General features: G+C 38.7%; 1 protein-coding gene across 5 annotated transcripts in view; it reads right to left on the bottom strand.

Annotated features, from left to right (window-relative positions):
• BOC (BOC cell adhesion associated, oncogene regulated) overlaps positions 1-14,776 on the bottom strand; it is a 101,640-nt gene that overhangs the window by 43,628 nt on the left and 43,236 nt on the right. For all 5 annotated transcript variants that reach the window (XM_074214526.1, XM_074214523.1, XM_074214522.1 and 2 more), the window contains 2 exons: positions 9,400-9,581; positions 8,435-8,713 (listed from right to left, as the gene is read on the bottom strand). In XM_074214526.1, the coding sequence (XP_074070627.1) occupies positions 8,435-8,713; positions 9,400-9,484 (364 nt within the window). In that variant the 5' untranslated portion in view covers positions 9,485-9,581. The remainder of the gene's footprint in view (positions 1-8,434; positions 8,714-9,399; positions 9,582-14,776) is intronic.

Here is a 14,776-nt window from a genome sequence, read left to right as displayed (position 1 = left end):
CAGGGTCTCCTTTGGAACCCAGCTAAGAAACTAATAATTTATTAGTTCTTTCTAACTCTCCTTATATCAGATAGACTCTTGCTAATGGCAGGGTATGCATTTTTATCAGTCACCAGTTCTACATTCTTACTTACTCATTACTTCCTTTGAAATCCTATTTGGATGGATGTCATCTGCTCCTGGTGCTTTATCAGTAACTAATTCATCAATCACATCTAGATCATCTGATGTACTTACCACTATTTGTTCTAAAATCTCTTCTTTTTTCCTTATCTCTGGACAATGAGGGATACTGAGAATCCTTCTTTATCTCTGAACATAGGAATACTAAGAATTCCTCTAACATATTCTTTAATAAATAACAAGACAAAAGACTAATTTAGCCTATTTGCTGTCATCATTTCATCTCTAAGGGACCCTGAAGATGATTTGAGTTTCTAGTCTTTTTTTTGCTAATACTTATCCCTCCAGAAGCCCAGATGATTTTACATAGATGAGATTCCCACTCCTACCCCACCCCAACCCTTGAAGGTCTTTAGGACTCATTACAATGAATGTATGGGTTATGTATGGGTTGGACTAACTGGTCTGGTCTAGTCTTTCAACTCTCAAATTCTGTGATTATGCTTATGATAATTATCAAGTATGATCAGATTCATCAAGCTATATGATTATAAGAGGTCTGATCAAAATTCAGCTGATTATTTAACTAATTTTCTCCCTTTGATGAAAACCCTTATTACTGTTGTAATTCCTTATAAAGGTTCTGACTTGGTCTTCTCTGTGGGTTCCCCTGATTTCCTTACTCAGAAGAGTATCAATGTTGTGGAAGTGCATATTTAGGATGTCTACACACTAGGGGTGCATGAGTTTGTGAGTATGGTTGGTCAAATTTGTAAGTGAAGGACTGGAAGGGTGACATGAGTGTTCTTGGTAGAGAAAAATCATCAGAAAGGATGTGAGCACTGGTCTCAAGCTAGTGAAGCTCACTCCCATTCTATTACCCTAAATAGAGGTTTGTACCAGAAAACTTAAGGGAAAAATTTCTTGTTTGAAAATGTCCTAATTACACCATATCATATTTTAACTAAATATCAATAAATTTATCTAAGTCTAGTTGCTGATAATAACTCCAGCACCAGATTTCACTTGTAGACATATCTCCCTTCAGATGGCAAATTCAGCAAGCCACCTGTGTTTTCATTCCTCCCTCAACACCTTTGCCCTCCTGCTGTCCCCTACCCCCACCCTGGCCCATCATCCCCAGAACAAGCTTCCTGGAGAAGTCAAGGCCAGCAGACAAATGTTTTTCCAATATGCAGCTGATGTTTCCCTTCTGTTTTATCAGGGGAGTCCCTGACAGAATGAGAGCTGGAGCAGAAGGAATGGGGAACATGTGAGAAGAGAAAAAAAAATAATGTGTAGTTTTCCCTTTTAGCTTGATAGGGAAAGATGTAAGAAATGGGGTAAATTATAGGAGGAGGTGTGGGATGGGAAGGAATGTGTTTGTGTGTGTTTGTGTGTGTGTGTGTGTGTGTGTGTGTGTGTGTGTGTGTGTATGAGAGTATTTTCTTCCTAGAAGTAAATCAAGAATGTAACTGAATCCATTATGGAAATTTAAAATTTTCATCCCTGCCCTGAGCAATGTGACTGACTATAAGCAGGCTAGAACTAAGTTATACATTTCAGCTCTAAATAGTATGGAAGACAGCTAAGTTCTCGCAAGAAAGGAAAAGGATCATTACGATGCTTTGTGACTGGAATTCTAAACAGGGATATAGGGATGACTGCATTAGTCTTTGAGTTGCCAACTTCTTCAACTGCCCAAATATATGAACCTAGAACTAGGAATTTGATGAGGTCATTTGTTCCTTAATAGGATCTGAAGAGCAATGGATTAATACCATGGGTAATCTATCTTTAGGAAAAGGCTACTGCTAGATGGAGAGGAGTTGAGAAATTGAATCAAGTGGTTAGGTTGGTGTTCTTAACATTTGTTTGTGTGTCAGACTGTAACAGTAAAGTTTGTGGATCCCTTCCCAGAATATTTTAAAATGACTAGGATTACAAAGGAATTCAATCATGTTTTAAAAAAAAGTATATATTTTTTCTCCATTCAAATTCATGGAAGTTTTGAGATCAATCTATGGATCAACTGGAGGTCCAGGCCCCAAGTTAAAATCCTCTGACCTAAGGTAAAAAGAGATATTTTGAGAAGAATGTAGAAGGGATTTGAAGAATATGAGATATGTTGGGGTTCATAGCTATTTTGAAGTGTAGAGTAATCTACAACACAGAAGATCTCAAATTAAGTACTATTTAGTACAGATTCAATACATAGTCTGAGATTTTTGCCTCCCAACAAAAATGTACCTAAACTATCCCAGATAAACAAGGGATTAGGAAGGGTTTGGAGAAGGAAGATAAAGAACCACAGAAAGAAGGAAATAATTCCACTATTAAATATTTCCAAGGAAGGAAATCCAGCAGTCCTTCTTAGCTAGCCCCTTCTAGCTCAGGGACAAAGTCTAAGAAACTTTTCTAGAAACTCTGTCTAATGTAGCAGCAAAGCTACATAAAGATGGATTTTTTCTTCAGCCAGGGAAAGTTTGTCAGGCCTGCATTTCTGATTAGAAGAGTGGCAGATATAACTGGCAAGCCATCAGTTGGATGAGCTGTACAAACTAATTTCTACAGGCGTGTCTGTCTCTTTTGGATGGGAGGGAATCATTCCCTGATGAAGGGGTGTGGGAAGATATTTGTCTGGGTCAGAGGCTAGTCGTATAAGAAGTCATGGAATTCACAAGAAACAACTCTATCTCTTCCCATGTTTGCTGGCCCAGGCTTTCCCCTTTCCCTGAAAATATGCTGGTCATTATAAGAAGGAATGCCAGTGTAGTGTAGTCAGTCAGTCAATCAATAAACATTTATTAAAATCTACCATGTGCTAGATACTGTGTTGTATAGAGTATGGGACAATGGATGTAGAGTCAGGAAGATAAACATTCTTATACACTATCTTCAGTCCAAAGATTGTTGTTGTTCAGTCATTTTAGAATCTTGTCTGACTCTTTGTGACCCATTTGGGTTTTTGTTTGGACAAAGATACTAGGGTGGTTTGCCATTTTCTTTTCTTATGTAAAACATAAGTGGAAAAGGAGACAAAGAGGTTAAGTGACAGACTCCGGGTTAGAAGGTATTGGAGGCCAGATTTGAATCCAGGAAGATAAGTCTTCCTTATTCCAAGTCCATGTGCTACCTAGCTGCCCTGTTAGGAAATAGGGGTCCATTAATAAAGTTAAAGCAGTAAAATGCTTCACACAGGGCATATATGAATAAACATTCACCAAATGAATAAATGAATGAATGAAATGAAATGAAATGGAAAGATAAAGAGTGAAAATTTCTAGATACCTCCTTTTCCCAAACTCACAAAGGGCCTTGTGATATCTGGTCAAAGATTATCTACAGGAAGTAAGAAGATAATGGAAGAAGTGGTCCAGGCCACATCTGCCTTGTTCTCTCCCTACTAAATCTCCTTTGCTTAATTCCTTCTCACTGTGGGATGGGGAGAGATAATGATAATTTTTTTCCCCTAGAAGTTGGTTAAAAATCTGACTGATTCAGATCCCTTATCACTGATACTGAGAAACTGATAATGCAGGGATCACATTTCTGGTCTCTATCTTATTCTTGAAGGCACTATAGGGAGGGGGAGAAGACTCAGGCATAAACAATATACCTTAAATTATGCACAGGTTTCAAGTTCAAGGCACTGTATTAGTCAAGTATTTCCAACTGCAAATGAGATCCCCGAGGGCTGTTAGGGAGGCAACCTACTAATATGACAGAGGAATGAATTAATTCAGAGATACTTTAGTTTAGTTTAGTTTAGTTTAGTTCTTGGGATTCTAGGCAAGGTTAATGGTGTTCAGACTTACTACCAGACCAAATATCTGTCCAGATCTCACGGAGGTCAATGACCTATATTGCAGAGGCCTTTCCTGGGGGGTGGAGTAAGAAGTTATCTGGGCTGCCAGACTCCTGAATCCAGTCTTACAAGGCAACCATCACCACCCACAATTAACTCTAGTGGTTGTGGGAACCCAGAGCCTCACAAAGGGCAAATAAGAGAATTAAAGAATTAAAAAAGTGCTAACTTCAAAGGCAGGTTCACAGAACGATGTATCTAAATTTCCTAAGAACAAGGATTAAGGGAATGATGAGAAAAGGAGTGAAGCTATGAAAACAGAAATAGTTTAAAGAGGAAGAATTATCTGAGGTAGCTTCAAGTAGTTTCAAGTCAGAAGAAATGGATGAAATTTAACAAATATTCTTTCCTTTGTTTTTGTTTTTTAGGGTTTTTTTTGCAAGGCAAATGGGGTTAAGTGGCTTGCCCAAGGCCACACAGCTAGGTAATTATTAAGTGTCTGAGACCAGATTTGAACTCAGGTACTCCTGACTCCAAGGCTGGTGCTTTATCCACTATGCCACCTAGCTGCCCCGAAATTTAACAAATATTCTTAACAGAGAGATATATCTACAAAGGAGTGGAATAGGTTCTTCAAAGGGGGTGGGGCAGATGGAGCAAAAACCAACATATTAAATGAAATGAAAGGAGCACTGAACTAAATCAAAGACCTGTGTTCAAATCCTACCTTCTATTTTTCTGACCTGAGGCATGTCACTTAACTCTTTGGATCTCAACTTCCTCATCTATACAATGAAGCTTTTGGACTAGATGACCTCTAAGCTTTTTCAGTTGTACAATTAAGATCTTAAGATCTTGTGGGAAATGGTAGACCTAGATGTTACACTAACTGGAATCCCTGATTTTTTTTCTCCTCCAACCCTCAAAAATCCTTTGAGCTATTCTGGAATAATTGACCAGGAGGAAGATTTAACTGAAGCTACTATTCTGGAAACACTCTGCTGATACAAGTTATCTACTGAGGAAACCCTTCTTCAGAAAGGGGTTGCAGACAGGACCCCTGGCTTCCAGGTCAGCTGAAGCCCCCTGTGTCCCCAAAGAGCTAGTGAGTGAAAGCAGTGCACTCCTAGGTAGATTTGAACAATGATGACTTTGTCTGAGGATATAGACATTTGAGAGAATGTTGGAGAGGCCAAAGGAAAAAAGAAATCTTAAATGATATATGTGCGTGTGTGTCTGTGTGTGTGTAAGCATGGTGCTTTCCTTCTTTCCTCTAAATGAAAACCATGCTTTTGGTAATCCCATCTACCTCTCAGCCTCCCTCATACATCAGCCCACCGGCAAAACACAGCCCCCATTCTGCTCTGGAATGTGCTCTCAGAAACTTAATCTAACTGCTGAGTCCAGGCCAAATCCCCCAATGGCATCAACCCAATGACAGCACCCCCCCAAACCCCTGTCTTCCCGCCACCCCCACCCCTGCCTTCAAGCTTAGGAGGTAGAGTTCCACTCCACTGATTCTCTCTTCTCCATTACAGAGCCCTCCCTTCTTCCCCCTCCAATCCTCCCTTTCTCTGTCCAGTTCTCTTCTACCCTTCCAGCCAGGCCTAAACATTTCACTTCTGATTAATGTCTAAATGACAAGCCAATAGTTCTTGGCTTTAAAACAAAACTAGCTCTGCCTTCGCACAAGCCTCTCCTTTTCTCCTTCTGCCTTTTTGAATAGCTCCCAAACCCTTTCTTTTGTCCCCTCCCGCCAATTGTAGATCCCTTCAGGCACCAGTGAAAAGAAACTGCAAAGCATTTTGTTTTTCAAATGATGGTTGTAAATTTGCCTCTCTGCACAGGAATACACCTTGAAGTAGAAGGGGCAATTCCTCCCCATTCCTTCCACAAACTCTCACTTCACCTCAAACAATAATAAAAGCAACAATCTAGTAACCAAGTGGCCAGATGGATACATATGGGGATTTCTGAAATAAATATCCTACCGTGATACACATTAACAATACGGAGATGAGCTAATCTTTTCAATTCATGATGGTACTATTTCAACATACACCTCAACTGGATCAAAGAGTATGAAGGTCTAATAAAAGGTTTCTTGCGCTGGGCTCCTTGAACTTATTTTGGTTTTTAAATTCTGATAACCATATTTCAACATAATTGGTTTTCTATGTATTTTGTTTTACACATTTAAAAACATTCTGACAAAGGCTCCATAGATGTCCCTGACACTAAAATATGTTAGAAACCCCTCCTAAAAAAGGAATATCTTAATTGAAAAGTTCTTTATGCTCTCAGCTTCACAGATTCCATTCCCTGCTATACTGTATTAGTCCCATATAATAAGCATTGTCTTATTGCACCCCTCCCCACCCACAATCCTCGATAGTGAGAGGATTTTCTCTGTACCCCTCTATGCCTTATAGGTATATAGGTATGTATATATATATATATATATATATATATATATATATATATATGTATATGCAGAGATTTTTCTCTAACATAGGTACTTGGTTCCTTCTCATCAGGAGACACAAGCTTATAAATATAGATTTAAATATAAATGATATATTTTCATATAGGAAGCTCTGGCTGCATCCTTGATGCAAATGCATGTGGCTCTTGCCATGTGTGTGCGTGTGTGGCCTGTAAGATACATCTCTCAGCTCTGTATCGGTTCTTGACGTGAGACAGCAGTGTACACACCCTTCCTTTCTGCAGGGAGAAAGGGCAGGGCGGCCTGACAGTCTTCCAAGAAAGCTGGGATGTAGCCTGAAGCCTCCCTTCTGCATTCCTGTGGATGCACGTTTCAGGAGTTAGTGAGTAGAATAGGGAAGAGGAATGGGGGTGGGGAGGCTGAGAGATAGCCTTTAGCTTCCATTCTTCTCCTATGGGCTTCCTTATTTTCAATCCCTTTCTCCTGGTGACTTATATGACCCATTGCAAGCACCCAGAGACATAATTGTATTTAAAGTAAGATGCTTTCAGTATTTCCAGAAATTTCCAGAAATTAGCATAGACAATAAAACTACCATCATATTAATTCAATTTGTGGCTCCTAATTAGTGATTTTCTGATATGACCATGATGGAGATGATGGTGCACCCAGAAGCCCAAAGCAGGACTGTGTTGAAATAACAGGACACCCTGAGGACCCTCCCATGAAGCCACAAGTTGCCAAGTTTAGCATGGGTAAACATGCTACTTTTCTAGTGGAAGGTACTCACAAGCCCTAAATCTCAAACTGTGGTTTGCCTGTCCTCTTAAGTCTCATCTCCAGCAAAAGGGCAGATCTCAAACTGTGCTGAATTTTCTCTGGTTAAGATATTTCTTTGCAGCCGTTTCCTGGTGGCTACAAATGAGAATGTACATTAAGTGCTTTGCAAACTTTAAAACCCCTATATAAAGGTCCAAATGATGTTTATCAGGAGTATTCTTACTCTATCATTTCCCAGCTCCTATTTTTCTCTGTGTCATAATGTCTCCTGTCCTGTGACAGTCTTCAGAATCACATTTGAGGTTTCAAGGTTTTTGATACGTTTTTGATCCTTAAGGGAATGTAAGAATTTAGGCAAGTTCTGTAGCTGAAGAAGACCTGTCCAAACTAGACATGACACTTGGGAAAAAGGATATGCCTAGTCAGGGAGTGACAGAGAGTAGTACTCTCCTGTAAAGTAATGGACAGTTCACTCTCAAGTCATTTCTAATATTATTGGAATTCCAGGAGCTTAGTGAAAGGAAGGCAATGCATTCATATACAAGCATGTATCTCTAGTGGACTAGAACCCAAGTACTTATGCTAGAGAAGTATGTCAGGGCAGATATACCAATACTTCCCTTTACCCACTTCTAAAAACAAGCAAACAAAAAACACAACTTAGTCTATGATGTGATGGATATGAAGGATTTCTTTAGTAAGTCTCCAATAGGATCTACCATTCAAATGATCAAAGACAGAAGCAATACTTCAAAGTTCAAAGGCCAATTCCAAAAATGGGAAAAGGACCAGAGACTTGTCATTTTGCAGAAAGGCAGAATAATAGCATAAGGATTATTCAAACTAGCTGGGAATTATTTTTGAGTTATAGGTCAGTAGAGCAGGGGAAAAGGCAACATGGTACCCAGGCAGGGTTTGAAATTTTTTACACATGGCCATTATTACTTGCCATGAGGGTCCTATAAGCCTTCATGATTTGGCTTTTTAAAAAGTAACACTTACGTCATAGCAGATGGAATTTTCAGAATTAAGCATAAATTTGTATATAAAATTAATATTTAACAGGTCTCCATTGTGTCCCTTCCCCTGAGGGTATTATGTCCTAGGCAGGTGCTTACTCTCTAGTCAATCACAATTCTGCTAAACATTTGTCATTATTTGTGCTGGAAAAATCAATTGATGTTGTCCTAGCTACCTAGAGAAAAAAGGAAAGGCAATGGCAGAGGAATATAGAATAGACCATGACAGAGAAAGAGATGTGGATGGGGAGCACTCACTGGCAAGTGTTACTGTGGCAGGCACACTGGCTACGGCCCCAGCAGGCATTCGGGCCACACATTGGTAACGGCCCACAGTGTCGTTATTGAGAGCAGCAATGACGAGGGTTCCACGGGTGATGAGGATCCCTAGTGCATCATCTGAGCTGTTTAGTTCCTTCCCATTTAGCCTCCAAGTGATATTCACCCATGGTGGTTCGACAACACAGCCTAGGATCACGGGGCCCCCATGCTTTTGGACAGTGGAAGTGGGCTGGACGGTAACCTGAGGGACCTCACCTGGAAGAAGAAGAGGAAATTCTAGATGAATCTCACAGAGGGATCAAAAATTAAATCCTTTATGGACCAATAACAATAGTTATCTCTTTCATATCACAATTTTCCCCATGGAGATTTTATATATTGCAGGTCTGCATAAGAAATTAAATGAAAATTTTGGGGGAATTTTGAGGAAGTTGAAGATGACTTGTGAAAGCCAGAATGACACAGAAAAAAATTTAGAAACTCAGAAATGCATTAGATATATATATTATATAATATCAAGGTATTTTATCATTTAATATCATAATAATTCATATTTCTTCTCTGTACAAAGGGAGAGGTAGAAAATTTTATGCACATTTTCTAGATCATGGCACACCATCCCCCTAATTCCTGCAATATAGAAGGTATAACTATAGATTCTTTGGTCCTTGCAAGACACTAGAATTCTTTTTTAAAACCCTTCCAAGAATTCTGTGCCTTGTTTGCCAGCCCCAGGATACAAAGGTGGAGGAATTTGTGTAGAAATTTGAGCAAAAAGACACAAAATTAAGTGGTATGATTATTGTTGGTATTATTATTTCTCTCCATCTGATATTTTGAGCAATGGAAGTTATATGCCTCTTTAAAAGTCCTTTGAAGAGATTTCCTGTGGAATTGGCTACCATCAAAGTAGGGAAGAATTTGGGAAGGGAAACACTTACCCAAATTACCAAAGCAGCTGGCTGCAGCCAAGATGAGACAGGTGATGGTGACCGCTGGTCTCTTTCTTCTTGGCATCATTGTCATCCCATGCAGCGCAGTCTGTCACAGAGGGACAGAGGCAAGTTTCCCATAAGCCACCCTTGGTACTTAAGGAGAAGTTGCTAGATCCTGTAGTCCTTTGCTAGAGATAAAATTTGGCAAAAGAAAGACAAAAAGACTGTATTAAAGCATCCCAGCTAGAGTGCCCCTCCTCATTCTACTGCTGTTGCCCCTTCTCTGTCATTCTCCATATAAATGTTGTTGGCAGTGACATCTATGATTGAGAATAGTGAGATTAACTGAATACATGCCCCATCTCTCATTTAAGAAAGATTTGTTAAGCTACCCCTTTTGAACTCAGGTATTTGAGTCTTGAGACAGCAAGGCGATACAATGGATAAAGCACTGGACTTGAGATCAAATCCAGCCTCCAAAACTTACTAGCTATGAGCTTGGGCAGATCACTGAACCCTGTTTGCCTTGTTTTTCTCATCTGTAAAATGTCCTGGAGAAGGAATAGGAAAACTACTCTTGTATCTTTCCCAAGAAAGCCCCCAAAAGAGTCACAGAGAGTCAAATGCAATTGAAATAACTCAACAACTGTGACAAACAAGTTCTGGAAGTTAATTTAATAAATTTAATTATGTCATACATGCTATTTATTTAAAGAAGATAAGAAGGTTTGGTGCTATATTGTATACACTCACTCTGGCTATCATTGTTAGCCAAGCATCATACAACAGCAATACATGTTTGCTATGTTAGGAAATGTTCCTAAAGCCCTTGGTCCTGTTCTTATCTTTCTTTTCATTAATTTCCCAATATACATAAATATTTATTAAACTTCTATGATTTGCAAGGCACTGTACAAGACAATGGGGATCTAAAGGCAAAAATGATAATAGGCAATCCTCTCAAAAAGCTTTCATTTTACTGGTGAGGTAAAACAAAAATGGAGATAAATGAGTAGACAAAATAACTTCAAAAAGAAAAAAAGCACTAACATTAACTAAGAGGAAAAAGGAAAGGCTTCAAAAAGGAGGTAGAATGAGATTTGAACTTTGATGGAAACTAAAGATTTGAAGAGGAGAAAAGAGAAAGGAGTATTTACCAGTGAACAATCCTTTACAATAAATGCATATTCTTGTAACTCTTTTGAACCACAAATGAGCTCTACATTTTCTTGCCTATTTATAACATTGCCATTAACCAAATTGTCCCCTAGGAAAGATCATCCATAGCAACTCTTCTGTCCTTGAAGGATCCAAGTCAGACAGTGTTCATTTTCCTTTTCAAAGACAGTCAGCTTTAAAGATTACCTTTTGTCATCCCTATACATTGGGTCTGGTCTCAGCATTAAAAGAGATCTAGGTTCAAATCTTAACTTTGATATTCCCATGTAATGCTTACTAGCTAAATATGTCATTAGCTTCTCTAAGATTCTGTTTCTTTGTCTCTGAAATGGAGATAGTAATGCCTATGATACCCAGCTAGAGACTCTTATGAGGATCAGATTAGATAATATATATTAAGAGTTTTGCAAATCTTAAGGCATGATATAAATGGAATTCATTGTCATGAATTTTACTATTACCATGTAGATACAGTGTGGTATAATGGATAGATTCACGTCCTGATTCTGATACCTAAAAACTATTTAACACTGGGCAAGACATTTAATTTCTAGGTATTGTAAGAACTTTCTAAGACTATGGGTACAAAGTAGTTGCAGACCTACATTTGTAGAAGAGTTTCTTCATCTGGGAGTTCCAATCCAAAATAAATTAGGTTTAGTCTATAATAATATTATGTGCAGGGTGTTTTCTTCTTTCATAAAACTTATTACTTTGTCAGGATACTAGTCCTCACCTCTGTACATTTTCTCCAAAACTATATTACTATTGTTTTTGAAGTCACCACATCTTCACCTTCCATATCTCAGCCAACTTTTCTCCTGCTGATACTCTTTCTTCCCCCCCCCCCCATTCTTGGTTTTTAATTCTGTCTCTCAGGTAATGATTCATTTATACAGAAGTTAAACCATGGCTCAGTATATCACATATGCAAGTATATACACACTCACAGAGTCACAACATGTATTACCCAATCACAAGAGAAAAAAACAAGTGGGACCTTTCCCCTCTTATAGTTTAACAAACTTCAGAACATTCCTATGGCAACAATATATGTTATTCACACAAATAAGCAGACATTGAAAGGAATATTTCAGGAGCTAATGTGATATAGCTTAGATAAAGTTGACCAGTAGCTTAGATAAAGTTGACCAGTCAGAACCACCTTAGAAATGCATAGGAGGGCAGCTAGGTGGGGTAGTGGATAAAGCACCAGCCTTGGAGTCAGGAGTACCTGGGTTCAAATCCGATCTCAGACACTTAATAATTACCTAGCTGTGTGGCCTTGGGCAAGCCACTTAACCTCATTTGCCTTGCCAAAAACCTAAAAAAAAAAGAAAAAGAAATGCATAGGCTATGGGACCTTGGGTAAGTCACTTAGTCTCTTCTCAGGGACTCAGGAGCTCTCTAAACCATAAGTTTCAGAATAATTGGCCATCTGAATTGTTAAAGGAAGTTTCTTCCCATAAGAGTTCTGGACACTAAAGAAATCACAATGATAATGAAAACAAACAAACAAACAAATCCCATGATTGTTCTTAACAAAGAACAGAGATTTGGACATTTAAGTTCTTACTTATGGACTAATGAGAGAGGCTATGAATTACCTCTCAAGTGAAGTGTTTATATATTAGCCATCAGTTATTGTTTCAGGTGTAAAGCACTATATCTAATAATAAACTTCAGAAAATAATTCAGGCTACATTTTGATAACCCAGATAGTAACTACTTCTGCTTAAGCCACATGTAACATGAGTCTATAGTCTTTAGATGTGAAATTCATTAATGGAGTGAAAACTCCTTTGCTTCCCTCCCCTTTTCCTACCTCTCCAATGGCACCAACTTCCTTCTGGATTAGGTTTCCCCCCACCCTCACTTCTTAGCTTTTTTTCAAGGGGTCCTGACACTCCAGGGTCATGACATCAGACACCCTCATAATTCCTCCCCACTACACAGTGTAATTCACCAGACCCTCACAATGACACTTCTCTCTAGGGAGTGAAATTTGATAATAGGCAAGTTCCTTTTAGGCCTCGATCAGATCGGTGAGACTTAAATAGAAGGTGGTTCCTCCTACAAACAGATACCATAGCATAAAGAGGAGCCAGGGCATTTTCTGTTATTCAAGCACATTAGAAGCAGTCTAGAGGATCCTAGGTGTTGAGAACTCTAGAACCCTGTACCTGGAACTCAAGGCAGGGAAGAGAATGGAAAGGGAAGTACCAGGAGAGAAGGATGGTGAAATCCATATGACCTTCGGGGGCCAATTTAATTCAGTGGGGTTAGTAAAACACATCTGTTATCACTTTCCCTCCAAAAGTATACCCATTCCACCCTACTGTGCTTTCTCTGTTGCTATTCCATTAAGAACAAGTTAATGGGGACAGGACCGAAGTCCCAGAGGTAAATCTGCCAAAGCCTTCCATCTTCCTCTCCTTTTAGCTTCTCCTCAGTATAATGACTTTCGTCACTCACTCACTGCCTTTCTCCCTTCTTTACTTTGTATTTACATATTAAGATCCTATTGGCCTTTCAGCCTAACTGCTGAGGAGCTGTCTCCAACTGAGTTGTTCTTCACAACACTATGCCAGAATCTCTTAACTAATAAAAGCTGTAAAAACTAACAAACAAACAAACAAATTAAATACAAAACAAAACATTATAGGTTAGGAATTGCAAGCCACAGACCAAGAGTGATTAACCTGTAAAACAGAGAAGGCTGCCAGAAGGCTAAGCAATGTCCCCAGGGGTTACTACCAACCCTAAAGAGCATTTAGAGGGGGAAAGTGGAAGAAGAAAAAATAAAGGAAAGAAGTGGAATGGCAGGAAGAAATGCTGGGAGAAAGAGAGCAGAAAACATTTTAGAAAAAGCTAAAAGAGTAACATGTAATCATGGTGGATTTAGGGTGTTCCAAAAAATATTAGTGCAGTTATATTAGCAATTAAGGCTTAAAGGTTATTTAAGTTTTAAACTGCATAATGGTCTTGGGAAAAGTCTTTACTTTATAGTTATAGTTACCTCAATTGATTTCCACAACTCGTGTTATCCCCCTTTTCTAAGTGAAGGGAATTCCATTCCCTTGGGCTTGCCCATGATCATAGAATTCCAAGCAATTAAATAAAAGAAACATTTATTAGACACCTACAGTGCACTCCATTCAAAATTCCAAACAATCTATTCATCCACAACAATCTCTTTCACATTTATCCTCTTCTCTCCAATAACACAGTCACTTACCTCTTGACAAGTTTATCAGACTAGTATCCTAAGTGTCCTCTCTGCCTCTGCTCTCTCACATCTCCAATCCATTCTTTATATAGATCTCTAAATAGTCTTCAGCAGGTAAAGATGGATCTTATGTTTTTTTCATGCTCAAAAATCTTCAGAAGGAAAACTTCAGAAGTAGCATAATGCTTTTAGGGAAAAATATAAAGGACTTATCCTGTCATTTAAAGACTCTACAATCAGGATCTAATATATACCTTACTATATTTATTTCATACCATTCCCTTTAATGTATTCTCCAGTCAATTTTAATTATCATGTCTTCATTTCCCACTTATGTGCAATTCCATGAGCCATAAGTTTACTTCTTCACTTCTATAAAAATTATGGCCTTTCTCCCAAGCTCAGCTCAAGTGCCATCTCCTCTCTGAAATTACTTTTGATCTTCCCAGCTACTACTGTTCTCTTCTTTCTTAGATTTTCTTAGAACATTTTACCTAATTTTACCTTGTGTGAAATCACTTCACTCCTTGCCCTGTTATACTCTTCTTTTTCTTTTCTTTTTTCTTTTTAGGTTTTTGCAAGGCAAATAGGGTTAAGTGGCTTGCCCAAAGCCACACAGCTAGGTAATTATTAAGTGTCTGAGACCAGATTTGAACCCAGGTACTCCTGACTCCAAAGCCTGTGCTTTATCCACTATGCCACCTAGCCGCCCCTATACTCTTCTTTTTCATGTTTACTCCAGTAGAATATGTTTCTTAAGGGCAATGGTTGTTTCATATCTTCCCCCTTCATATCTTTATTGGCTGTCTCTCTCATGCAAGAATATGCTAAAGGTCTCTGAAAAACTCTGCAATTGATTTCATGATATGGAAGACACTAACAATGCCCCCATTTGCTCTATGGGCAAAGTAGAATTACAGTAGCTAAAAGAAACGAGAAACACAAATTTAGAGACATCTCCACTCTAAATTTTCA

The sequence above is a fragment of the Macrotis lagotis genome, chromosome 1 (assembly GCF_037893015.1).
Source record: "Macrotis lagotis isolate mMagLag1 chromosome 1, bilby.v1.9.chrom.fasta, whole genome shotgun sequence".
Taxonomy (NCBI): Eukaryota; Metazoa; Chordata; class Mammalia; order Peramelemorphia; family Peramelidae; genus Macrotis; species Macrotis lagotis.
The sequence above is the reverse complement of the archived record's forward strand: the minus strand, read 5'-3'. Positions and strand labels throughout refer to the sequence as shown.